The 24,945-nt window shown below is 35.3% G+C and overlaps 1 protein-coding gene across 2 annotated transcripts in view; it reads right to left on the bottom strand.

The window, feature by feature from the left end:
* The window catches only part of LOC149785687 (uncharacterized), a 92,161-nt gene continuing 67,216 nt past the window's right edge, over positions 1–24,945 (bottom strand). The window contains exons 15-17 of one of the 2 annotated variants that reach the window (XM_089979525.1): positions 18,254–18,656; positions 16,714–16,980; positions 1–3,637 (exon numbers count right to left, since the gene is read on the bottom strand). In XM_089979525.1, coding sequence (XP_089835651.1) covers positions 3,486–3,637; positions 16,714–16,980; positions 18,254–18,656 — 822 coding nt within the window. In that variant the 3' untranslated portion in view covers positions 1–3,485. Of the gene's footprint in view, positions 3,638–16,713; positions 16,981–18,253; positions 18,657–24,945 lie in introns of those variants that run through there. The other variant, XM_089979526.1, reaches the window with a different exon arrangement.

Here is a 24,945-nt window from a genome sequence, read left to right on the forward strand (position 1 = left end):
ATCTGTGAATAATTTTAATCTTGTCTACATTCCTATACAAGTATTGCACATTTTCATTTAATCTGGTCAATATTTGGACTTGAAAACTGAATTTGAGACTTATAGGTTACTGCATTTGTATGGGAAAATATGAACGAGTTTTGGGCTGGAATACTGCACGAACTTGTGAGTGCAGTATATCCTTCTGACAAAACGACTTCATATTTTCCCATACAAATGCAGTAACCTTTTTATTATATGCTCATTTTTTTATTCTACCTAAGGTTTAATTATGTAAACAAAATACACTACAAGAAACAACGTAAATGAATGAATGCCATATTCCAAACTAAATACACAAGCGCAGATTTGTCATTACACAATGACATCATTATTAATGCGCACATAACTCTGCCCAGATAAATATGAACTTAGTCGCACGCTCGACATAACTTTTGAAAGAAAATGGCGTGTCTAGTTAAAATTGAAATTTGCAGTCATATTGTGAATGAATGCACATTGCAACAACTTTTCCATTTGATCTGGAATGAATATATTTTGGTATTTTGTTTCGATTCGATGAAAGTTTGTGATTTTGCTCTGGATTCATCTGTGCAAATTATACATGAAATACATTGGATTGAAGTGGCGCGGGAGAAGTGTGTTTACGTCTGCAAATGTGTTTCTGTTTGTCAATGAATGTTTGAAATCATAATGTGGGAAAAATATGGAGTCTTTCAATTGCAATTATCAAAAAGATGCTATGGAACTTAATGCTTATTTCATTTTGAGTGCAGTAAGGAGGATGCAATTGCACTTATCATCGAAATTACAGCACAATTTTGAAATGGGTAATCCAGACTGAAAACCTATGATGTGGCTCATGTAAAACGGATTTGCAGAATTAAGAAAAAACATTTTGAGGAAATTCAGGATGTAAAACTGTAAGTGTATTTTATTTTGCCATTCTTATCACCAGATAAAGAAGACAGTATATGCCTTGTCACTTGTATGTTATTTGTAAGGACCTAATCTTCCGTCTTTTATATAATGTAGCTAGCCTAAATCCGTAACATTGTATCAACGCGGAATGTGCCAAAACAGCTGGGTTTTTTTGCAGTCCACGAAACATGTTTTAGTTCATTCAGAAACAAATTTAAACAACCACAGCATAAAGAGCCTCTTACATGAGTGTATATGACTTGTTTACAAATCAAAAGTGCTGGCGTCTGCGTCATTATTTGTTTACAATAGAAAGTAGTTCCTTTATTCACGTGAATGCTATATGTGTATTGTCGCACGCATTCAGTATCGGGGAATATTGAACGATTCTGAGAATGTAAAGTTAACAGGGAAAAAAATGAGCATGTAATAATATACAGTTATGACTCTTTGCTGAAAGCAATGTGAAATTTTCTAGAATAAAGAGAACCAGTATTGACTGAAGCTGCAAACAAACTTTAAATGGCATTTAGTAAAGTGACAGTGACGTAATTGTTATATGACATTTTTAACATGAAAGTAGCAAAATACAACTTAAGCTAAACAAAAATAATCTTCTCGCCAAATTAAGGCGTAACACATTTTGTCTCATAAATATTTATTGTCTAAATCTCTTGATCAGAATCATCTAAAAAATATCTTTTAAAACTTCACATACCTGTCAACTCTCATACTGGGAGAAAAAAAGCCCTGATTTGGGGGGATGTTCCATGCCATGTTCCATCCAATTGTTTTAGAGAACTCCCAGCTATTACATTATGTCTGTTGATTTTCATTTCTGCTTAAAAAAAGCCTACTTAAACAGATATAACTTGTGCAATCCACAGAACTCATGTTCTATTTTATCACCAGTGAATGCTGTTGTTACATAATAATTATTATTAAAGTACAAGGAATTTTTTCATCAGTAAATAGAATTTTAAGTTTAAACATTATTCATGTCAGTTTATAAATTGTTTCTAACCCTACTACAATACTAAAATCAGAAGAAAAAAACACAACAAACAAAAAAACAGCCATAAAATTGTCAGCAGTTAGTTTCAATCCCAAGAATGATCACAGTGAATGCAGTATCATCTCCAATCCCACTGACCGCTCTGGTGGTCTAGTGGTTAGAGCATCTGCCTCAGATGCAGGAGGTCATGGGTTTGATCCCCGGCTGAGTCATACCAAGGACTTATAAAAATGGTACTAACAGCTGCCTCACTTATCGCTCAGCATCAAGAGGTTAGTGTTAGGACTGGTCGGCCTGGTGTCAGAATAATGTGACTGGGTGGGACATCATGCTACATGTCTTCAGCATTATGCACCAGTGCTAGACATCACTATAAACTGCTACACTGCAGACATCATAGCAATATGACTGAATTTTTTTAAAAGCTATGTTAAAAAAAATCCAAATCCAATCCCACCAAAGAAACTTACACGAGTGAACACCTGGCATTATTTTACCATGTCTATAAATGTTAATTACCATCATAAAATTAAAAAAAGGAATGAAGAAACATACCACACTTCTTTTGTGCCCTCAAAAACCTAATTCAGAGTATATGTTATTTAGTAAACAAAGTTAAATGCCTTTCAAGTTGAGAATAAGGAAATAAGGTGGGATATAAAACAAAGAAAAAATAGTTGCCACAAGTACGGTAGCTCAAGACTGTGTATTTAGGCATTGCTAGTTACAACAAAATAGGGCATCACTTATTTGCTAATCAACTGTTGGTGCTTACATAACACACTGAAGAACATGGTTTCCTTGCATCATGTCTGAGGGTCAGTCAATTTCACAAAATAATTACAATGATAAGGATTAACTGTCAATCAGTCACAATGGCTTTCTTGCTTATTTCCATGAGACTAACCTTAAGGTACTGTAGTTTGGCCACAGCTGACCAGAATATGAAAAAAGGACATGTCCTCGGGGAAAATAAGGTTCATCACAGGAAGAAATGACACATCCTTTGAGAATTTCACGTTTTAGACCCGGAAGATCAGTCAATATTTAGTGAAAATGAGGCTTAAAAATGCTGCAAAAAACTTCCCAATTTTAATTAAATCTCCCTACTTGACTTTTGAAAAGCTGACAGGTATGACTCCATGTTATCAATGTCCTCTATTTTGCTCAAGCTCACTACACATTAAGTTTACAGGACACATGGAAAATTGTTTACGCTTATTAGCTGAATCACATGATACCATGGATATTGCATTACTTTTTTAAAAAATGACCACAGAGTGCATTGGAATATGAAATAGAAAATAATGTTTTCAAACCCTGACCAATCAGTAAAGAGATAAAACTTTGTTAGTGTGATATATGTACACAGTGCTAATTAAGGTATTGATGGTATTGCATCATTTCATCAACAAGGGTCACATCTGATCCACTGTCTGGTTCACAGATATTCTTTACACTGATGTTTTGACACTAGTACCAGTTCATTAGATCGTGTATTTCTTCACAGAAAACTGAACATATTTCCATGACAACAGTGTAGCAGTTTTCAGTATTTGTTGTTATCATCAAAATAGTTACTGAGTAGGTTTGTCTTGGGGTTACCCAATGCTCCTTTCTTCCATTTCACAACAATCATCATTACAGCTCCTAAAATTAGTCCTATAATCAAACTTCCTATCGCGATTCCTGCAGCTTCACCTGAAAATAATAATAATAGTAATAATAAAAATACTACTACTACTAATAATAATAATAAGAAGAAGAAGAAGAAAAATAATAATTAATAATAACAGTAAGAAGAAGAAGAAGATTATAGTGAAAGTCCAAAAGATCATACCAGTTTGGTGTAACAACAGGGATTGCTCAAACCGCCTTGACATCCATCAGAATAATAATAATGATAATAATAATAATAATAATAATAATAATAATGAATTTAATTTAAGAGGCTCAGTGATCAACTGATCAACCTTCCATGAGGCCTTCTGTAGTGACATTTGTGTATATATATATATATATATATATATATATATATATATATATATATATATATATATATATATATATATATATATATATATATATATATATAATGCACACTTTTTACAAGATGAGGTGTCTGTAGACAACAAGTACTGTTAAAAACTAGACAACTGATCTACTGCTACAATAAAATATGTATAAGGCTTCAAGGATGAGCACATACAGGATTCATAAAATAGCAGTAGCCAACATCCAGAAAACATTATAGGTTAGTACATGATAACAATGCTGCAAAAAGTAGTAGTACTGAAATAAACAAAATCATACAAATTATTGTTTCTTTAGATGTTGACAAAGAAGCTTTTTAATAGCTTGGCATGAGTCAACTGACTTTATATAAGGTTGCATGGAATTCCATAGTTTGGCTCCAGAAAAAGCAAAACTCTTCATATAAAACTCTGAATTTGGTTTAGGTAAATATAAATTGTTGTTTAAGATGGATCTGAGTTCATACATATGTACATTTTTAACAAATTTAAAATTACATTTAAAATAATCAGAAGCCAAGCCATGTAAGTATCCATAGACTATAAAATCCTTCTGAAATTGAGTTCTCTGCTGAAATGGAAGCCACTTTAGGATTTTAACAAGATTTATTGATGCTATATTGAAATCAGCATCAAGAATAACTCTAGCTGCTCTTTTTTGAAATTTCAGTAATTTTTCTTGATTTTCTGTACTACTATAACCCCAAATAGAACAACAATATTCTAGGTGTGGCATGACATATAAATTGTAGAATACATTTCTGTTGTTGAGGGAAATAAGATTTTATTCTGTTCAAGAGATAAAGCAGTGAGTTAACCTTTTTAATTACCATATCAACTTGTATTTTCCAGCACAATATTATCTATCATAATGCCAAGTACTTTTTCATTTTCAGACTGTTGTATATCCATTCCTTTTATCATTACTTTGAAATAATTTTTCTCAGCTTTTACTTTTGCTTGACTACCTATGATGATGGCTTTTGATTTGGCTGTATTTATCTTCATACCATTGTGTTCACACCAGTTATCTATTTTTATCAAATCTTTATTTAATTTATACTGATCTCATGGCCTGTTCATCCAATGTTATATAATGTTGTATTATCTGCAGACATGTTGGTGGTGGATAGCTCAATGTAATATGGTAAATCACTGAGGCACAGCAGAAAGAGTAATGGTCCAAGAACTGATCCCTGTGGAACACCTGACTTTATCAGTTTCTTATCTGAAAGTTTATTTAAAAAAGAAACCTGTTGCCTGTCTTCAAGACAGGATCAAAACCAAGTTAAGCTTTCATGGTTAACATGATATATGCTGAGATTTTTCAGCAGGATTTTGTGATTTACAAGGTCAAAAGTCTTTCTACGGTCAAGAAACACTGTGCCTACAAGGTTACCTTGATATATTGCTGTTAACCAATCATCCACCATTCTAGTTGGTGTAGTCTGGAAGCCTGATTACTGATATTGTGAATGATTCCAGGTCATTTATAAATTCATTACAAACATGCCTTTCTAATATCTTTGAAAGTGATGATAAAACTGATATAGGTGAATAGTTATTCATATCAGAAAGATCTCCCTTCTTATGTATTGGAGCTACTTTTGCTAGTTTTAGCCTGTTTAGAATAATACCTGTGGAAATATTTAGATTGAAGATAATTACACAAGTGAAGGTGCAATCAACTGAGATGAAAGTTTTAGGAATTTAGCTTTTATATTATCTAGGCCTGTTGCTGTTGTGACATCAAGTTGGTCTAACTCATTTAAAATCAATTCAAGACTTATTTTAAGTATTTTGAAGAACTCTTCTTTGCAAAGTTTTAAAGAAACATGTTCATTTAATTCATCACTGAAGTATATTTTACGAGCTATGAGATCAACAAGGTTTTTGTTTATATTCAAAAAGTAATCATTGAGTGCATATTATGCAATTTCAAGAGGTTCTTGTTGAATATCACCATATTCATAACTAATACAGAACATGTTAATAGCATGTTATTGACAGATTTGCCTATCAAACCAATGAAGGTTTTCCAGAGTTTTCTAGGATTATTTTTTGTAATATTTCAGTGGAATAATAAGTGTTCTTTTCCTTTTGAATTACTGACTTGACTCTGTTTCTCCATAATCTGTAATTGTCAGTATCTTTCATTTTATGAAATCTACCCCTTGTCTTAATAGCATTCAGTATATCATGTGTAATCCAATTTGGTTGATTTTGCTGCTTGAATTAATATTTTCCATATCAATATGGTACACATGTTGTACGAACTTTCTTTTATACATTATCCTAAATCATGACTATCAACTGTTTGTTTCAGAAGATTTTTCAATGACTCTTGAAACATGAGCACAGTCAACAGTTATGTCAGTAGCAGTTAGCACATTATGGTCACTTTCAGTGATTGAGGCACTTAATGTGATTGCACATGAGGTAATTCCATCACTCAGTGGGGTATTTGAAATTTGTTTTCTGTCATCACAGGGAGAATTACACTTAGCAGATCTTATAGAATGTTTTGAAGTTTCTGGGAAAATGTGTTTGGTTGTTAAATTTATGACCCCATCTTCATTGCCATTTTCCTAATACTGAATATTTGAGTGGAACATTTCAGTGTTTTGCCTTATTCCCATATTGTAGACAGTCATGACACTGTATTTTGCTTGTGTGTCTGCATGACTGTACATTATGGGGCCATCCATTTAGTATGTACGCACAAATCTGGCAAAGCTTGACCCCTCCCCCCCCCGTACACATGCATACATTTTTACACCCCTCCACCTGCGTACGTATGCTTGACACCCCCCTCCCAAATTCTATAGAATGGCCTCTATTTAATCCACACAGAAACGATCAAGGATTAATAATATTAAGGTGTTTAGTAAATAGATTGTCCACCAACATTGAATGTCTGACTGCATCAAAGAAATAAGCTGCATAACTTTAAAAAGTTTGTCTAGTGTCTGCTAAAATTCAAACACTGACTGAATCCAGTCAAACAGGTTACTTATTAGACAAATCATTATTGAGTCCCCCCACCCACCCATTTCCAATGCATACATACATTATCAGTAGACCCCACCCCCCATATGCAAGTGTATGCATTTGGGTTAACCCCTCTCCCCCTCCATGCATGCATACTAAATGGACGGCCCCCATGCCCTTATACAAAACAGTAGAAACATCTCATTGATTTCTGATGATGGTTCAAAGAGTTTGCATGGTCCCAATTATGTTTGTGATCTACATTTCTATTAGAGGCATCAGTGCTGTCCTTTAGTATTGGCAAAATCTCATTTACTGCATTGAGAAAGTGGGATAAACACTTCTTATTTAGTTGGATTTTGTCTTTCGCTATTAAGTATTCCAGAACTAATCCAGACTTGGTCATAAATCCATGTTCAATGTCTATCATTTTCACCCCTGACATAGATATTCAATTAGAGCATTCAACTCATGAATGTCTGTGTCAATTCTTGGGCATGCACTGCATAAGAAGACTGACCAATTAGGATTGTACAGGTTGTTTAGGATGGTATAAAAGTTGGTTTAAATCTGGTCAATATGAACATTGTTACTTACATCATTGCACCAACACTGATTACAATGGTGTCAAATTGAGAAAGGTAAGTTTCTCATAGCATCAAATATATGACCAGTTTCTTCCCCAGGTAAGCACTTAACTTGAACCCAAGGTTTCAGACCTCTTTCATTTACATATTTAATAATGGAGTCTCCAATTATGAGTGTCTTTTCTGGAATTATCATGTTCTTTGATATTTTCTTCTTTGTCTTTCATAGAATCCAGTGTATCATGAAATCTAAAGGTGTTATGTCTGAGATATGAAGAACTTTTCTTGCTGTTTGTGACATTGTGTGGTAGAGCCTCAGTTTTCCACTATAGCTTGAGGGACTATAGGGGTTTTCCCTATATTCTGGGTGGGTTTGAAATTATTATTTTATCTATGGGTATTTACTTTTATTTTCATAAGCTGACTTACTTCCCTGATGAGCTTTGGTGATTCTTGTTTGAGAGTACTGACAATTTCTGTTTTCATGTTTACAATGTCTTCCTGCACTGCTGCTAAAATATCAGGACGCATGCTGTTTGAAGCAGCATAACCATATTTAAGCTTCATAATTTCTGACAGTAGCGAATCTTTGTCTTTATTTAAATGTTTTACATCCTCTTTCATTTCTGTGTTGTCCTCTTCCAGAATAAGGCTATGGCTTGATGTCTTACTTAGGTCACATCTGATGGTTTTATTTGTTTTTTTCAAGGCTTATAAATTCTGTCTTGAAATCTGATAGCTGTTCTTCAAATTTTTCATGTTTATACCTTGCAGACTCCTGTTTGGTTTTTTAAGACTCTCATTTCTTTGATAGTTTACTGACCTTTGCTGTCATTTGTGCAAGTTCCTGTTGTAGCAATTTGTTTTGCCTCATTAGGGCTGTCATATTTTTCACCCTGCCATTCAGAAACTCTATCTCATAAACTCTATCTGACTGGACATCAGTCTTTGCCTTTGGCCATGGGGAGCAATTCAAAACTATTGCTTTCTCTAACTAGCTCAGCTAGAAACTTCCTCACCACTGTGGTTTTCAGTTTCTGGAAGGGTGGACTTTAGGTGAATTTCAGAGAGTTAATTGGTGTAACAGCACTTATTTCTGTGTCTGAATTCCCAATAGGGTAAAGTTGTACATGACCCTCTGTTAAATGAACAGCAGACCCATGAGAGGTTAGCAAAGACTGGTTTGGGGTGCTACTGGCATGCAAAAATATTCTGATTGTTTCCATGATACCTTGTTTCAGAATAAATTTCTGCAGTGAGGAGGTGAAAATTAGTTTCTGTTCCATTATTGATAGTTAGGCCCCTGAATAAGTAAAGTATCTGTGGAACTATAAAGAGTCACTACAACTTAGTAGGACTGCAGATTTTCTGGTGAATTCAGAATTAAGATCAGGCCATTATGCTTATTATCAGTTCCTTGACCATATCTTGAGGTCAGCTTGTTCTGCCATTCTGATATAAGCTTTATATTACAAACAGTTAGAGAGTTTGTGTTGTACTTTAGAAATTATCATGACCATCATCATTTGACAAATGTTTTGTGGGAGTAGTGTAAATTCTCTCAGAGAATCCGAAGAAGCTGCTGCCTTCTTGTGAGGTATCTTGAATCAAACACAATACATTTAAGAATCTTCCGTGGTAAAAATTTAAAAGTGTTATTTCTTTCAGATCTGTTATCATATTTCAAGCAAAATTGGGCTGAATGTAATGAAACACAAGAAAAGAGATCCTCCATTTTGAATCCATATATTTATAGGCTGATGTTAATATTGATTGATTTCTTTCATTCTGTGCCAGTGCAGTAAAAGATATATCATCTAAAGTTCAGATATAACTTAATCGACTTAGGTAGCCATCTTGGATTACCTAAAATCCTTTGTTCTGAACAGGTTTCCAAAATTCTCTTGAATAGCTGATAATGTGCTATTAAATTTCACTTACACTAACTTAATATTTTCATAAATCTACTGTACTAATTATGGCAATAGCTATTAGCTTATTTAACACCAGTTATAACACCAAATCCCTTGAATATTGAGTTGATAGCTTGCAACTGTAACTATAGTCAAAGATATAGCACCTGATGTTCATTTGCTTAAAAAAGAATACTAATAATCATTGAATATAAATATTAGAGACATAGAAGATATTACTCCTTCACCTGATTCGGTTTAAATCTCTGGATGGTTCAAACAGCTTTTGCTCAAACTCTCATAAACAGTAGTATTCACCACTTTAACCTAGAAGTGCCTTATCATTTTGCAATGAAAGCCTGTATAGTTGGGTGTAGGGGTGAAATGATACACTTCTAATGCACACTGATAAATTCATGATGTACAACCTATACACCTATCAAACTGGATGGTCTTTTCATCTTTAGTAGTGGGGTGATGCTATTTAATATATTGTGACATACTGTCTTTCTGGTAAGCAGAGTACAGACAGACATAGCCTTGTCATATGTTTATATGCTATTCTCACCCCTCACAAGACATAAAAAGTACTTCCAAACAAGATTCCCTGTTAGGTGTCAGTGATTATATTAAAACTCTTAAGGTCATTTCATGCAGGCTGCTCCATTTGTGCAAAGGAAATGTTATGTACAAAATTCAAAGTGTGGGAGTGGTTACCATGCCCTTTGTTTTGCACTGCATGAATGTTTTTAAAACATCACCAACATCATGTCTTCACTTAAACTGGAAGTCAATAAAAAAGAAGAAAAGTGCAATTTCCTTGTGCAAAGGAAATTTTATCTACAAAAGTCAAAGTGAGGGAGTGGAGATGACTAACAATTAAATCCTTCACATTGTACTTCCTGCAGATGCAAAACTGCAGCCACAGATAATTGCTTCAACCAGAAAAAAAAAGAAATTGCTGACAGCATCCACTATACTTCTACAATTTAACAAGAAGACTATAATTCACACAGTATGGAATATACACTTCTACAATTTAACAATCTTCAGCTGTGTTCATTAGTGAAAGTAGTATCATCAGCACACAGATCAGATGATGAACTGTACTTCCAATATGTACAGGAAGATTGTTTATGAAAATAACAAATAAAAATGGTCAGAATATAGGTCCTTGTGGCACACCACAGTTTATTCTTTTACTTTGTTACGTGTTTAGGCTCGAATAAACAGTAACACAGAAAGAGTGAAAACAACAAGCTTTTTAAAATTTAACAAATAATTTATTTTCCTGGAAAAATTCTGTAAAAATTATAAAAGGAGAAGACCTTATGGTTTCAAGAATCAAGTCCAAAAAAAATCTAAGAATAATCCATGAATTAAATTGCAAAAGTCCTAGTAATAAATGTTCTAATAATTTCAAGTTCGAATCCTGATGGAAAATCCAAGATGGATGACGATGATGTATGCTGTAGTCAGTACTGTGCTTATCTACAGTTCCTTGTAGAAACACAAATTATGGCACTTCGGTGTTGGGAATCCAAATTAAACTTGTAAGCAATTATCTTTCCAAAATTTTTGTGTGAGCACTCCTCAAATAATTTCCAGAGAAAAAGAATTAATCCTTTTGAAATCCAACTGATCTGAAGAAAATTATAACTTAAAATCTGGTTACAACAAAATAACTTGACATCAGCATAAAAAGCCCCAAACTGAGAAATCTCTCTCAAAGCATCTCTATTAAAACTAACAAATGCGCATAATGGAAACACCAGAATTGTGAAATTGAAAGGGGGGGTCACATGATCATGCTTATGTCACGTACACCAAAAATGACCCTGACAATAGCCAATCATTTTACTCCAAGAAATAAAAAATAAAAAAATTGTTTACATCTTAAATCATGTAGTCCCATCATGACCTTGGAAACAACCAATCATTTTAAAATAAAATAGAACTTGTTTACAAAGGTAGCTACAAGTTCTGAAACAAGGTCAGAATTTAGATCAACACCTGGTGTTTATAAACTAACAGTCAAGGTCAAACAATTTTCTGAAAAAGTATCATCTCTAGTGAATAAATTTACATTATAATAGCATATATAAGAATAAAAAATTTAAAACTGACAAACAATTAAATTAAAATAAATATGAATTAAATCAGATGCACATAACAATTTTCAGATACATGTCCATTTTTAAAGTCACTTTTTTAACTCTTGTCATTCAAGTATAAAGCAAACAACTTGTGAACTGTTACACTACATTGGTAGATCTTGATTTCTTCTAGAAGCTCAATCCTAACTCTTTAACTAATTTTTCCTCATCTAAAGCCAGCAGCCATGTGTAAACCATTGATATTAGTGCCATTTCACAGGAACCATTGTGCATAAAACCAGATTGACTATATCATGGAGAAGTTTTTGGTTACTGAGCTAAGTCATAAATGACATGTGCACATATTTCTCAGTTAATTTTGAAAGAGTTGGTAAGATAGAAATTGTCTGAAAATATTTAAAGTAATATTTTTCCCCCACCTTGTAGAGTGGAGCTATGTTTGCAGTTTTCCATAATTGTGGAGATTTACCAGTCTTCAGTCTATGGTTATATTTTGAATGCAATTGTCATGGCAATAGCAGGTGCTGCTATGTTTCAAAGCCTCTGGACTATTATGTAAAGTCCTGTGGTAATAATGTTAATGCTTTGTAAATATTTTAAAACTAAAGTTAAACTTGTTTTAGAAATTTTAAATAATTTGTCTAATAATAACCTTTGATCAAAAAAATCTTCTGAGACATGAGAGACCTGATACAATTTTAGGTTCTTCAAGCTTAGAGACAACATTGACAAAAAAGTATTTGAAAACAGTTTCCGTTTCTAAAGGGTCTTCAGTGTAATGTTCAGAGATGGAATATTAGTCTTCTTGGATTCACCAACTCCTAATTCATTAGTTTCCAAATTGTTTTTGGGTTGAACTTAGTTTCATCAATAACCTTTTGATCATGTGTCCTTTTTGCAGTTCTAATCTTTTTGCTTTATTTTTCCACATTTTATGCTCTTCATAACCTGATGCTTTCATGTATTCTCTTGTTCTGACCGCATCCAATATTTCTGAAGCAATCCAGCCAGTTTGTGAATCTTGCCAAAAACTCAGCAAGCACACAAGACCAGTAACCTCAAACTGCTACTGGTCTTGTTTACAACCAAATCATCTGACATTTCAGGATATGAAAGGACCAAATGTAGTCAGTGACTCAACTGTGAATGCTGGTAGATATGAACAGGTTATCCACTTAATGAGAAACAGAAAAATAAAGAAAAACTCAAAATAAGATATTTATATAATATATCAAATTTATTAAAATTTATTAAACTCAACATAACACAGACACTGTTTACAGACCGAGATGATGCTCCTAACTGTCTACCTCATCTTGAAGCTGGACATAAGAATCTGATGCTGCCATTGATGACCAATCTGAATCACAGAATGTGATTAAAGATCCTTATCCACTGACTTTTCATCAATGACAGCATCAGAACTTAGACTCAGCCTCCAAAGATGATGCTATGATTTCTAAATTATAGATGTCCACGAAATTCAATCGGTGGAAAAATAGTTCCAGCAGTGAGTTGCTTGAACTGGATCAAAATACACCCATATGATCATGATGCACCCGAACAGTTAATATCATTATCTTGGTCTTAGCATGCATCCTAGTCGTTTATTATGACATCATTTGAGGCAAGCCTCTCCCAAGCACAGCACTACAGTCTGGTAGCAACAGGATCAACTCTATGAAATTTTAAGCATCTAAATAATTCCATATATTGATGTTATATGTTACTGGACGTCAAATAGATGCAGAAGAGTTTTTAACTGGAGTTGTAAGCATCTATTGTGCATAGATTGGATGTGAGATATTTTCCTTTTTATCTCACCTGGCAGATCTCATTGCCATGCTCTAAATTGGGCAAATCATTATCTGAAACAATCTGCTGTTTCTTATTTTTCACATGGTTTATTATTTCTATCAATATGATAAAATATACAATTTACAGATTACATTTTCTCAGTGTACCTAAATATCAAACTGGCAAGATGGGCTGGCTACTAATTTTTGTGCCAGTCCATAGTTAAATGAGCTGCATCAGACCAGTGGCAAATTTGCACTCTGAATCTAGCCTTGTTGATGAACATGTTAAATTCTATGCATTTTTAATGGTGCATGTTGATTGACTACATTCAAAAACAAGTCTGTCCAGGTATCTAAGATATCATCTATGTCTGCAAATATTGACATAGTATCCCATTGAATCTGATCAAAGTCCATCAGAAAGTAGGTGTTGTTATAATTTTGAAAAGATCTGAAGAAACTGATTTGTGGGTATGCTTTTTATTACTTCTGTTGCTTGATTCTCATGTAAGGAGAATAGCATGGTAATCACTCAGTCCAATCTGAAGAGTATAAACTTTAGAAACATTTTCTGGAGTGTTAGGAAGGTATGATCTACAAAGGCTTTTGAATTTTTTTATGTCTGTAAAGAGAGAGAGAGAGAGAGAGCAGAACATTGGAATACACAGATGAAATATTGAATTGTCTTATTAAATTTAGCATATGGAGTATATATAACTCCCCCAAATGCTGGTGAAAATTATATACATAACCTTAGACAGTGTAATATTACAGCATCTACTAAACAGAATTTCTAAAAACGGTCAAGTACTGAGCTGAACTGAAAGTACTTGACCTGGGGAAAACAATTAAAATGGCACCCATATGCTTATCTTATGACAAGGTTATAACACAAATGATGTGCAAAATAAGAAATTGCAAGATAGCTAGAGTATATTTCCCTGTGAGAGAATCAAAGTATTCATCATCTGTTGAAACGGCATAAATAAATCTGGTATTTGCAAGGCCTCAAGAAAGAGTGTACATCCATGCAGGAATGGAAAAAGTAACAGATGATAGTGGCAAACAGATTAATTTTTAACACTTCTGTTGCTTAAACAAGCCAAAAGAACTGTGTAATGTCTTTTTTAGCTTGGCAGATATGGACTGTCTGGTTGTGGATATACTACTAATACATTATAATAGAAAACATATTTGAGGAAGACAATTAGTAACCCTGGATGGAAAATAACTTGCCCATATCAATAATGATTACTACTCATTCCTGAACCATGGATATTACTTTGGGACTACATAGCTACAAAATGAATGTTACCCATCTGCACCAAAGTCCTTGCTAATCCTTTAAATTTTGTTTGATATGTTAACTTTTGCAAAAATCCTTGACAATGAATGGCTTAGGAGCATATTTTTATTACAGTAAATAAAATTCTTATTTCAAGGTTTATATATTTCAATTATTGATTGTTCCTAAAGGAGGCACTAATGGGTGATGAATTACAATAATATTTGTGTTATTTCATTACTAAAGATTAGCTCCATGTGTCATGTTTTATACCTTATATACATAATATGCTAAGTCCATAAATTTGTGAATTTTCCAAGGGAAATAATTTTGATAATTCATTGGAGTGAATTATTAGTTTTATTTTTCTACTCAGTAACTTTCAAGAGACATCAGTAACATTATGGTCGAAGAATTTCATCTGTTATAATACAGTGGTTACAAGGATGTCAACCTGTCATGCAATAGTACAATGTTCAAATCCCAAATGAACTGTGCTTTTACATTTTATTTCATAGTATGTGCTTTCTTATTACCATTATTGCAAAATTTGTTCATAATAAAGCTTCCAAGTACTGGCTTTTGTGAAAATTTTAGATATAAAAGGGTTATTTCATGGATTTACAAATCAACTTGCCCAACTCCCAGGACAAGCTCAAATTCAGCTCAGGCAGGCTCAAATTTCCAATTAAGTTCCCATGGGCAAGTCCCAAAAATTGAGTTGGGGTTTGTTAGTGTTCCATTACTAACTGAAGCCAGTGTTGAAAAATAAGGAATAAATACTGCTAGTCTAAATTATTAGTTACATTTTAATAGTAATATTTGTACATATCCAGGATTAGCTGACATTCAGGTCCCTTAACCTCAGCTAACCTTGGGAAGTCTGATAGCTAGTGGAGTATAAAGATTCTTCTGATGCATCTCCATCTTAAGGTGAGTTAGGTGCTAATTGTTAATGATATAACTTCCGAGATTTCATTGTCAGGTGTGTTTGGAAATAAAAGGCACTCATCATTAAATATTAACCACCAGTTTTATTCAAAGCATGATCGATGAAATGAAAATGTAACACACTCAAGCTGTGTGTATGATCCATTGTTGATGTGGCAATTAACAGGAGACTGATAAATAAATACATCTTGGCAAACAATTAAATGGATACAAATAAGTTTTCTCAATTCTCAAATGTTAGCTTGTCCAAAATGTTGATGCATGTTGGTGATCTGAAACTGACTAGATGATAATTGTGAAGTATATTGATAAAATCAGTGTCACAAATCTTTCAGTTGCAATTAAAAATTAAGCATTACAAAGAATCTAGTTTTCATTATTTTTCTTATTGATTCTTTCAATTTTTTTCTCTATCTCATTTAAAAATCAAGCTATTCTGAAACTATTTTCTACCTGACCATATTTGGGGCAAGCACAATTTTCCCAAGGGTGTGTTCAATTTTCCAGTCAGTTTGCCTGGGGCAAGCTGACTTTTAGAAAATTAGTGAATCCCTGGTTATTTTTGAAAGAAGGGAAAAACAGGAAATATCAGTGAGGAAAGTAATGCATAATCATACAGTTCACCTACTATATGCATATCTCTACTCAAATGCATATCTCTACTCAAATCTCTGTACATGTGCCTGATCCTAATCCTGAAAAGTTTTTTTCTTCTTCAGGAATAAACAAGATCCCCATTGTACCAGTGAACCTTTACCTGAAACTGCAGTTCATACACGGTTGATATACTGACTCTCTTATTCATGAAGCACAACAAACAGAGGACCAGTCTGCCTAGGCAAATTCATCACATTAAAGCATCAGACATTCCTTTAAATCTGCACGGAATGACTGGCAAATGAACTCTGAGAGGCAAGGAATCTTTTATGACAGTTAGTAAATAGTAAATGGATTAATTAATGTCTGCAAAAAGTTTTGGTAGAATAGGGATATTAGGGTCGATTTGAAGAAAAGTAGCAAAATGGGGGGGGGGGAATGAAAAAGTAGAGAAAGTAGGAAAGGTGGGGAAAAATAGAGCCACTTGAAAGCTTAATACATTACCTCCACTTATCCCTGAGCTGCTACCACTCTTTTGCTGCTGATCTTGTGGATCTTTGACTGAATTTGTTGATGTGGAGGAAGAACCTGTTGACTGCAATGATGTCCCCACTGTTCCTGAATGTGTTGGTATTGTAGGACGGGTTATCTTTGATGCTGTTTTTGATAGTAATGTTGGACATAATGTCAGCTTTGGGCAAGGTGGACATGTAGGTGTAATTACATTTGGACATGATGTTGTCTGTGGACATGGTACACATGTTGTACGACCTTTAATATTAAAACAAGATTAAGTTACAAAAACTTCTTATACATTTGAACAGATACAAGATAAATTCAAATTTATACTCATAAACAATGTCAAAATTGCCCCTTTCTACATTGTTGATCAAGCTTTAGCATTTTGTATTAATTTGTCAAAATTCTGGTCCTGGTTTCTCCAATATGTATAGCAGATTAATTCTATACTCAAGACAATTCATTGGTGAAAGGTAATTTAAATTTCATCCAATCAAACTGCCAGATTCTAGGTTTCAGTGCATGTCCAACTTGAGTCCTTTGGTAGAAATTCAGTTCCAACAGTCTTTAAATGAATCACATTGTTCACAAAAATATTACATGTACCCACAAATGCTTGCATGTTAATTATGGATGATTTTTCAGATGTAACAGTCGTCATCTACAATGCTAATGATAAATAAACTCTAGTATCAATGTCTGAATGTTTCCAGACTTGGTGCCCCTAGCAATCAAGTGAAAACTTATTGTGGAAAAAAATGGTTTGGATCAATGGTTGAAATGTTGACAGAAATCCTATCATCTGCTGAATTCCTGTAGTAATGTTGGAATCACACAATGGTACATGTGTTCTGAATTTATCATATTCAAGTAATGAGAATAATGCAAACTAATGTTATTGTGTCAAAATATATATTTTATTCTTTCACTTACAGTAACTCTGACCTCTGAGTTCTAACTCTAAAATCAGTAGGATTCTTCCTTACCCCAACTGCAAAAACTAAAGTTATTGTGTGGAAGATATTTTTCTTCTTTCAGCTAGTGGCCTTTCACCTCCTGACCCCAAATCAGTAGGGTTCTTCATTGCTCCAAGTAAAAGCTATCTACAAAGTTTGGTAATTATACCTGCTGGAGAGTTACTGCACAGAAACCAAATTTCTTCTTTCAGTTACAATGACCTTGACCATTAACCTTTTGATCCCAAATCCATAGATTCTTCCTTACCCCAAGTGGAAGCCATACATAAAGCTTGATAATTGTAGACAGTGATCATCTTGAATTATTGTGCAGGAACAATATTGGTAGCTTATAGACAGATGGACAACATCATAATACAATATATTGCACCATTATGGTGGATGTATAACATTTAGAATTGGAAGAAAACAGGTATTGGTGGCATTTTGCTTACATATTACATCCAAGACAAGAAATACTTTTGACTTTCTTTATTCACATGTTATTATATTGATATAATAACAAGTTTATTTATTTCATTTTTAATGTGTGTTACAAGATGACTTACTTGGAGTTGAAGTTTGAACTGTTAACTTCCCAGTGTTAGAGGTGGAGCTTGTTAAGTAGAGTGGGGATTTGAATGTAGATTTTGATGACATGGAAGGAGCTTGTGTTGTAGTGAGTGTAGATTTTGATGTTGTGGGTATAGATGTAAATGTGGGGAGTGGGGAGTTGGATGTAGCAGATGTGGATTTACCAGGAGGGGGAGGAGTCAAATTGGGAGTCACTGTTGGATTATCAGGAGGAGGGGGTGTTAACTCTGGTGTGGTAGTGAGCATGGGTGGTGTAGGTATTTTACTAGGAAATGATGGTATAAAAGGAGCTAGTGGGGTAGTTGTTTGAGGAGTGGTTTTGGTAAACTCATTGGAATAGTCGATCCTTCTTAACTCTTGGCTGTGTAGTGTAATATTCTGCAAAGAGGTAAAATCACAAATTAGGTTAAATACTTGGGATTGTTTCCTCATAAAACTATTCCATTATACATACAATATACTCAAGTCAGAAAGGCATAAAATTTATACATACAATATACTCAAGTCAGAAAGGCATAAAATTGTAACTAAATTTAATCTGTAACATATTGCAACTTGGATCCCAAAATAATTACAGCAAAAGCATAAACTGCATCTATTGGTAACTACCTAAAGCTGACATTGTTTTGTTAAAAGCTGACATTGGTTTGTTAAAAGCTGACATTGTTTTGTTAAACACTGACATTGTTTTGTTAAAAGCTGACATTGTTTTGTTACAGATCTGTGTATCATCTTTTGAATTTACAATACATGTTTTATTTAAGCCATTTGAGGTGATAATAGTTATATTTTAAATTCATTAATTCATTGGCTAATTAGCATTATAGTAAAATACATGTACACTTCATCGTAAGATTTTAAATCATAACAAGGCTGATTGACCCGCTTCAGCCAGGAATAAAGTGTGTGAAGCGTGATATCATGTGTTCTGTCTCACTGAGACTGCTTGAACTTCAGAGCAGTAAGTCACATGAGAAGAGACGTTGCTCATGCTAAGACTTGGTTATATGTGTCTCAGGTATTGCTTGAGGGTGCAGAAAGGATCTTGCATGGCTGCCTCTCTAGACTTGTCTATGTGTGTCTCAAGTATTGCTTGAGGGTGCAGAAAGGATCTTGCTTGGCTGCTTCTCTAGACTTGTCTATGTGTATCTCAAGTATTGCTTGAGGGTGCAGAAATGATCTTGCAATGCTCTCCAGACTTGTCTATGGAAAAGAGAGGACAAATGATGACTTACTGGTTACCTACGGACAGCTACTGATTCTTGGCAACTAGGCCTGATTGTGTAAGGAGGACTACCAAACAATCCAAACTGAACAGATGATAGTTTGGGTAGACTGAAAGGGCATACAGCTCACTGATCCTGCATGTGAAAGCTAAAGCTATCAGGAAGCATGTCTTGTATGGTAGGAACTTTAGCAAAGCATGAGTGAGAGGTTCAAACTTGCATGAGTTTAACCAAGTAAGAACTCAAGACATATTCCATTTTCAAAACAGTGTTATGGAATTTGGTTGCTGGAGATCTTTATCATGCCCAATGTCACATCTGCCATGAAATTGGAATGTGTCGAAGATTATTGATCCCTGAGGGTGCAAACAGAATCTTGCATAGCCGCTGTTCTTGACCTGGCTATGGAAGAAAGCAAGCAGGGACACTGGTTGACAACCAACAGATGGTAATCTGTTCTGGGCTATGAATCCTGATGATATCTTTAGAACCACCGAACCCTCTGATCTGAACTGAACAGAATTCCAGTGAACATCAAGAGGGATGCAGCCCTTTTATCCTGCATGCTGAAGCTACAGTTATCAGTAAACATGGTCTGTGTGATAGTGACTTTAGTGATGTGTAGGCTAGAAGTTCGAAGGGGTTTGAATCTAGCTATGTTAAAAAACCCTGATTGGATCTCTTTGGAGACAATTAAGGAAAATTAGTCAAGGAGACCAATATTGTCTAAAAGATCCAATACGTCTCTATCCCGCACAAGTATGCTGCCATGATGCAGAAAGACTTTAGTAATGTGTGTGTGTGTGATTTGGATTTTTAACGTAGCTTTTAACAATTTTTCAGTCATATTGCTACAATATCTGCAATGTGACAATTTATAGTGATGTCTAGCACTGGGGCATCATGTCGCAGACATGTAGCATGATGTCTCACCCGGTCACATTATCCTGACACCAAGCCGACTAGTCCTAACACTAACTTCTTAATGCTGAGCGCTACGCGAGGCAGCTGTAGGTACCATTTTTGTAAGTCTTTGGTATGACTTGGCCAGGGATCAAACCCATGACCTCCTGCATCCAAAGCGAACGCTATAACTACTAGGCCACTAGAGCAGCCTTTAGTAATAACTGGGGTCCAACTGTTTCTCCTCCAAGAACAGAACCAGAGCAAGTCAGCCAGTTGAGGGATAGAGGCACGCAGATGGGCAATACAGATGGTTACTCTTGAGATTCTCTCCACGAAGGAAGGTTTGAATCATCTAATTCACAAGGCTGTACTGGTAGAAGCTGAGCATGTAGAAGAAGAGGGCAGTCGATTCAGGTTGGTCAGAATCTTCCTGGGTGTATTATCGTTGGGAAAAATAGACTGGTGAAACAGGGCTTGTGCCTCATCCTGCCATTCTGACCCCATAATTGTAGCCCCGTAGGAGGGATAGCACAGGCCCACAACCCCTCCCAGATGGCTGACAGTGCATCTCATGGCCCAATCTGCTGGGTCTGAAACTGGGGGGACGAAGGTGGATTAAGCTGTTGATTCCATCTTATCACCAAGCGGTCAATCATCGGATGCCTTGAAGTGTGTGAATCCAAGTGATGACCAACTGATGGAGGGGACATTCTGTTTTAAGTACATGACCCCTTCATGGATTGATTCTTGGCAAAGCAACTGATGCAGCCAGGTGTCTGAATTGTACGTTGATATGGAGATTGTTGCACCCAAGTAAATAAATTACAAATCAGAACACTGGACTAGTGGTCTGATTCCTCCATTTGAGGATATAGGTCACCACCACAGTGTGTTCGGATCAAAAGAGGTCCATTTTGCCCCCAGGATCAGTCCTTACAGAAATGAAAGGTACTGATGACAGCCTAAGATACTGATTCATAGAGGACATTCCCCAGGTGTCACAAATGGTAGTGATGGTCAGCAACAGTTTGGTACTCCCACCATTTGCAATAGCGGCAGTACTTTCTGCTATTTCCACCTGGGGATCTTCAGTGGGATTCAAATGGTCAGCCAGCCTGGATTGCCCCACTGATGTGGGAATGATTGAATTTCAGGTGTTATCATGACTGATTGATTAAGAGGATGTAAAATGGGGTGCCAATATGCTGGCAAGGCCCGCATAATTAAATGGCCAAGTAGCGTCAAGTTCACTGCCATATAATAGCCAAGAAGTTAAAAGAACTCTTAATGAAATCCAAGTCTTGATGGAAATGAGCTCGATGATTCTGGAAGCACGAACACAAGGGTACGTGCCAGATACTGGTTGGTTAAGAAGTCCATGCCCAAATGGTAAAATTCTGGGATGTATGGAGGTCTGAATTTCCTAGTTCATGAAAAGGCCTGGATGATCAAAGAGAGAAGGGAGATTGTTTTGCCTTGGGGAAGGATAGAACTTACCTTGTGTTTCTTTAAGATGCTGCCCAGATATGCTGCCACTGATGTAGACAAAGACACCCAGAATGGGGAGATGGCCGAGTCCCTAGTGTGACAGAAAGCCCAGGGGTTGATGAGGGCCAAAGAGAATGGTGAGTTGATAACACTGTTGTGGTAAACGTGGAAACTAGCAATAGATGGGGTGGATAGGGACGTGGAAGTATACATCTGTCAGATCAAGACTAACAGATACTTGTCCCATCTGATGGAAAGGTGGAATGACATCATCTTCCCTGTCTTGAATATTGTGAGAAGACTCCAGTTGATAACGGGCCTCCACCTTTTGTTTGCATGCCAAAAGCAAGTCTTGAGTAACTCATTGGGGAATGTGTCCTTAGCATAAGCTCCCTCATCTTTTATGACCATATCCTCTGTTATCAAAAAGCATCCATCTCCCAATCTGATGGTGTACCTGTCATGTGGAGGGGATTGTTGATGAATGAAACCTGAACTGGATCAGCACCCCCTCCCCCCGAGAGGGAACAGGGAGGTCCAGTGAGCTCAAATCGGTTTCATACAGCCACTGTACGATTGCATGATAGGAGTCGATGTGGGTGCACGTGTGACTGTTGATGACTCATCACCCTTACTGCGCATTGGGTTCTCATCCTGACTTAAAGCTCTGCGTAAGTCATGCCCGGTAGCCTTGATGACTCTGCTCGGTTGTATCTGTGCAAGACACAAGCTATCCCTTGAGTATAAACCATGAGTATTCTAATATCCGGCATTGTCAGTAAAGACAGCACTGCCTGTATCGCTACACTGCCAGCCTTTCTAGCACTGCCTGCATCTCCGGCCTTTCTTGAACTGAAAGCCTTTCCAGCGCTGCCGGTATCTCGTACTGTTGGAATTGCCACTCTACAAGCCTGTACAGCACTGCCAGCCTTTCCAGCACTGTTGCTGCGTACATGTCGGTCCAGCATGCACATGTGCTGGCAGCTCCAAATTTGTGGCTGATTAAGCAGATTTCACATCAAAATATCTGGTGAAATAATGATATGTTGCTGACTACCCAGATGGACAAATGTATCACTGAGATCCCCATAAACATTGTGTAGTTGCCCCATTCTGGTCATGAGGTCTCCATGCTGGGACAGCTGGACTGCTGGTAATGTCAGGGTGACTGCCGGTGTCATCTAACTCGGTAGCCCAAATTACATAATATAGATGCTGTATATCAGAAACAATGTATACATAACATAACAAAGCAGGAGTCATGGCGGACTTCCATGCTTCAAAATTGCATATAGATCGATTAAATAAATATTCTGTGGAAAGAACACAACAAACTAAAGCAGAATCTAGTAAAGGGTTGAAATTACTTGGTCACTAAAACACTGCTGTAATGAACAGAACCGTAAACGTGTCGCATCATAAATGTATGTCCTATATTAAGCTTAAGCACAATGCAAAGTAAATAGAGAAGGGGCAATGTGTACATACTATAAACTTTATCAGAGTCATGGTAGGCTACCATGTTCTGATACAAGAAACACAGCTAAGTAGAAACTAGTAATATGTTGAAATTACTAGGTCGCTGAAAGAAAACAGTCATGACCACATGTTTATGGATATTGCATAACAGAAACCATGTATGCATAACATAAACAAAACAGGAGTCATGGTAAACTTCCATGTTCTGAAGTGGCCTGTAGAACGTTTAATTGATAGATGCCAAAATGACACAAGACACATAAACTAAAGCAGAAACTAGTAATGTGGGAAATTACTAAGTCACTAAAAACAGTATTGTAACTAACAGATTAGTGAAGTGTCATAGCAGAAGCCTATGGCCCTGTTTAGAACTTATCCTACATACTTGGTTAATAATAATTCTATCAAAACAGCATGAAATAGGAATAAATTAAGCATAATTATGAAGCAGCACTTCAGAATTCACAATAATGAGTTCTGTAGTGGACAGAGTACATGAATAAAGTCAAATGTAATTGCTAACCTGTAATAACCTTGTGTAAAGCAAATGATAGCATGGTGGGATGGTGGTCTTACAAGACAAAGTCCTGACAAGTAACAAATCTCTCAAAATATTGGCAGAAATTGTAAAATAAACTAGAAAACCTGCAGTAGATCGATAAATCTGCATTATAAATGCAAAATGAACATTGGATGGGTCCATAGGAACATAAAAAAATGGCTGGACTGTCAGAGGCTATTACACTAGGTATGTCTCAGGACACAGTAATGCTAAAAACTGGCAACACCTGGTGATATCTAAGGGAGGTAATGGGCAAGAGTTACTGCCCTTTGTCTATCTAAAAAATAAACAATGAGATGATTTTTGTCTTTTAGTAGGACTGGATTTGCATGGTAGTGCAACGTAATGTGATTGGGGAATGTATTCAAAGGAGAAACTTGAATGCTTGTTTGGTTTTCAATGATGTTGTTACTTAAGTACAAGCTCCTAGAAGTAACAGTTTTCTTCCAAGTAAAGTGTATAGCTAAATGGAACTGTGAATTACCCAGTTGTGTCTATCATATTTGGCATTCTCTAATCTTTGGCACAACAAAATCTATCATATCATAATGATCTCTTTGCCTTGTACAATTTTTTTTCAGAGAACATTGTATTCTAATAAGACTTTCTGCAGATATTTTGTACATAAAAATCAATCAACTGGAAATTTTAATTAATATGGTTTACTCCTAACTATCTACACAGTCAAAAATAAAAATAAAAATGAAAAAAAAGAAAAGTGTATTCTTTCTCATATAATACAAATAACTGAACAATTTATGGAAAAAAAGATCCAGAAGTTTATGATTGCAAGTTCTGTTTTTACAACAAAAAAAATGTGTCTAAAGCAATGGTGTTTGAACAACTGAATAAACTGCAAAATATTTCATAATTAATTTACTACAATATAATACAGATTAAAGTGATCAACATTTTCGAACTGATGTGAAGTGCAGATCAAGATGCAGTGAAACTTAACATGGATTTAATATTTTTTTCCATAAAAAGAATTAGGATTCATTTGGAA

The sequence above is a fragment of the Sinohyriopsis cumingii genome, chromosome 13, assembly GCF_028554795.1.
Source record: "Sinohyriopsis cumingii isolate HCF-2022 chromosome 13, ASM2855479v2, whole genome shotgun sequence".
Taxonomy (NCBI): Eukaryota; Metazoa; Mollusca; class Bivalvia; order Unionida; family Unionidae; genus Sinohyriopsis; species Sinohyriopsis cumingii.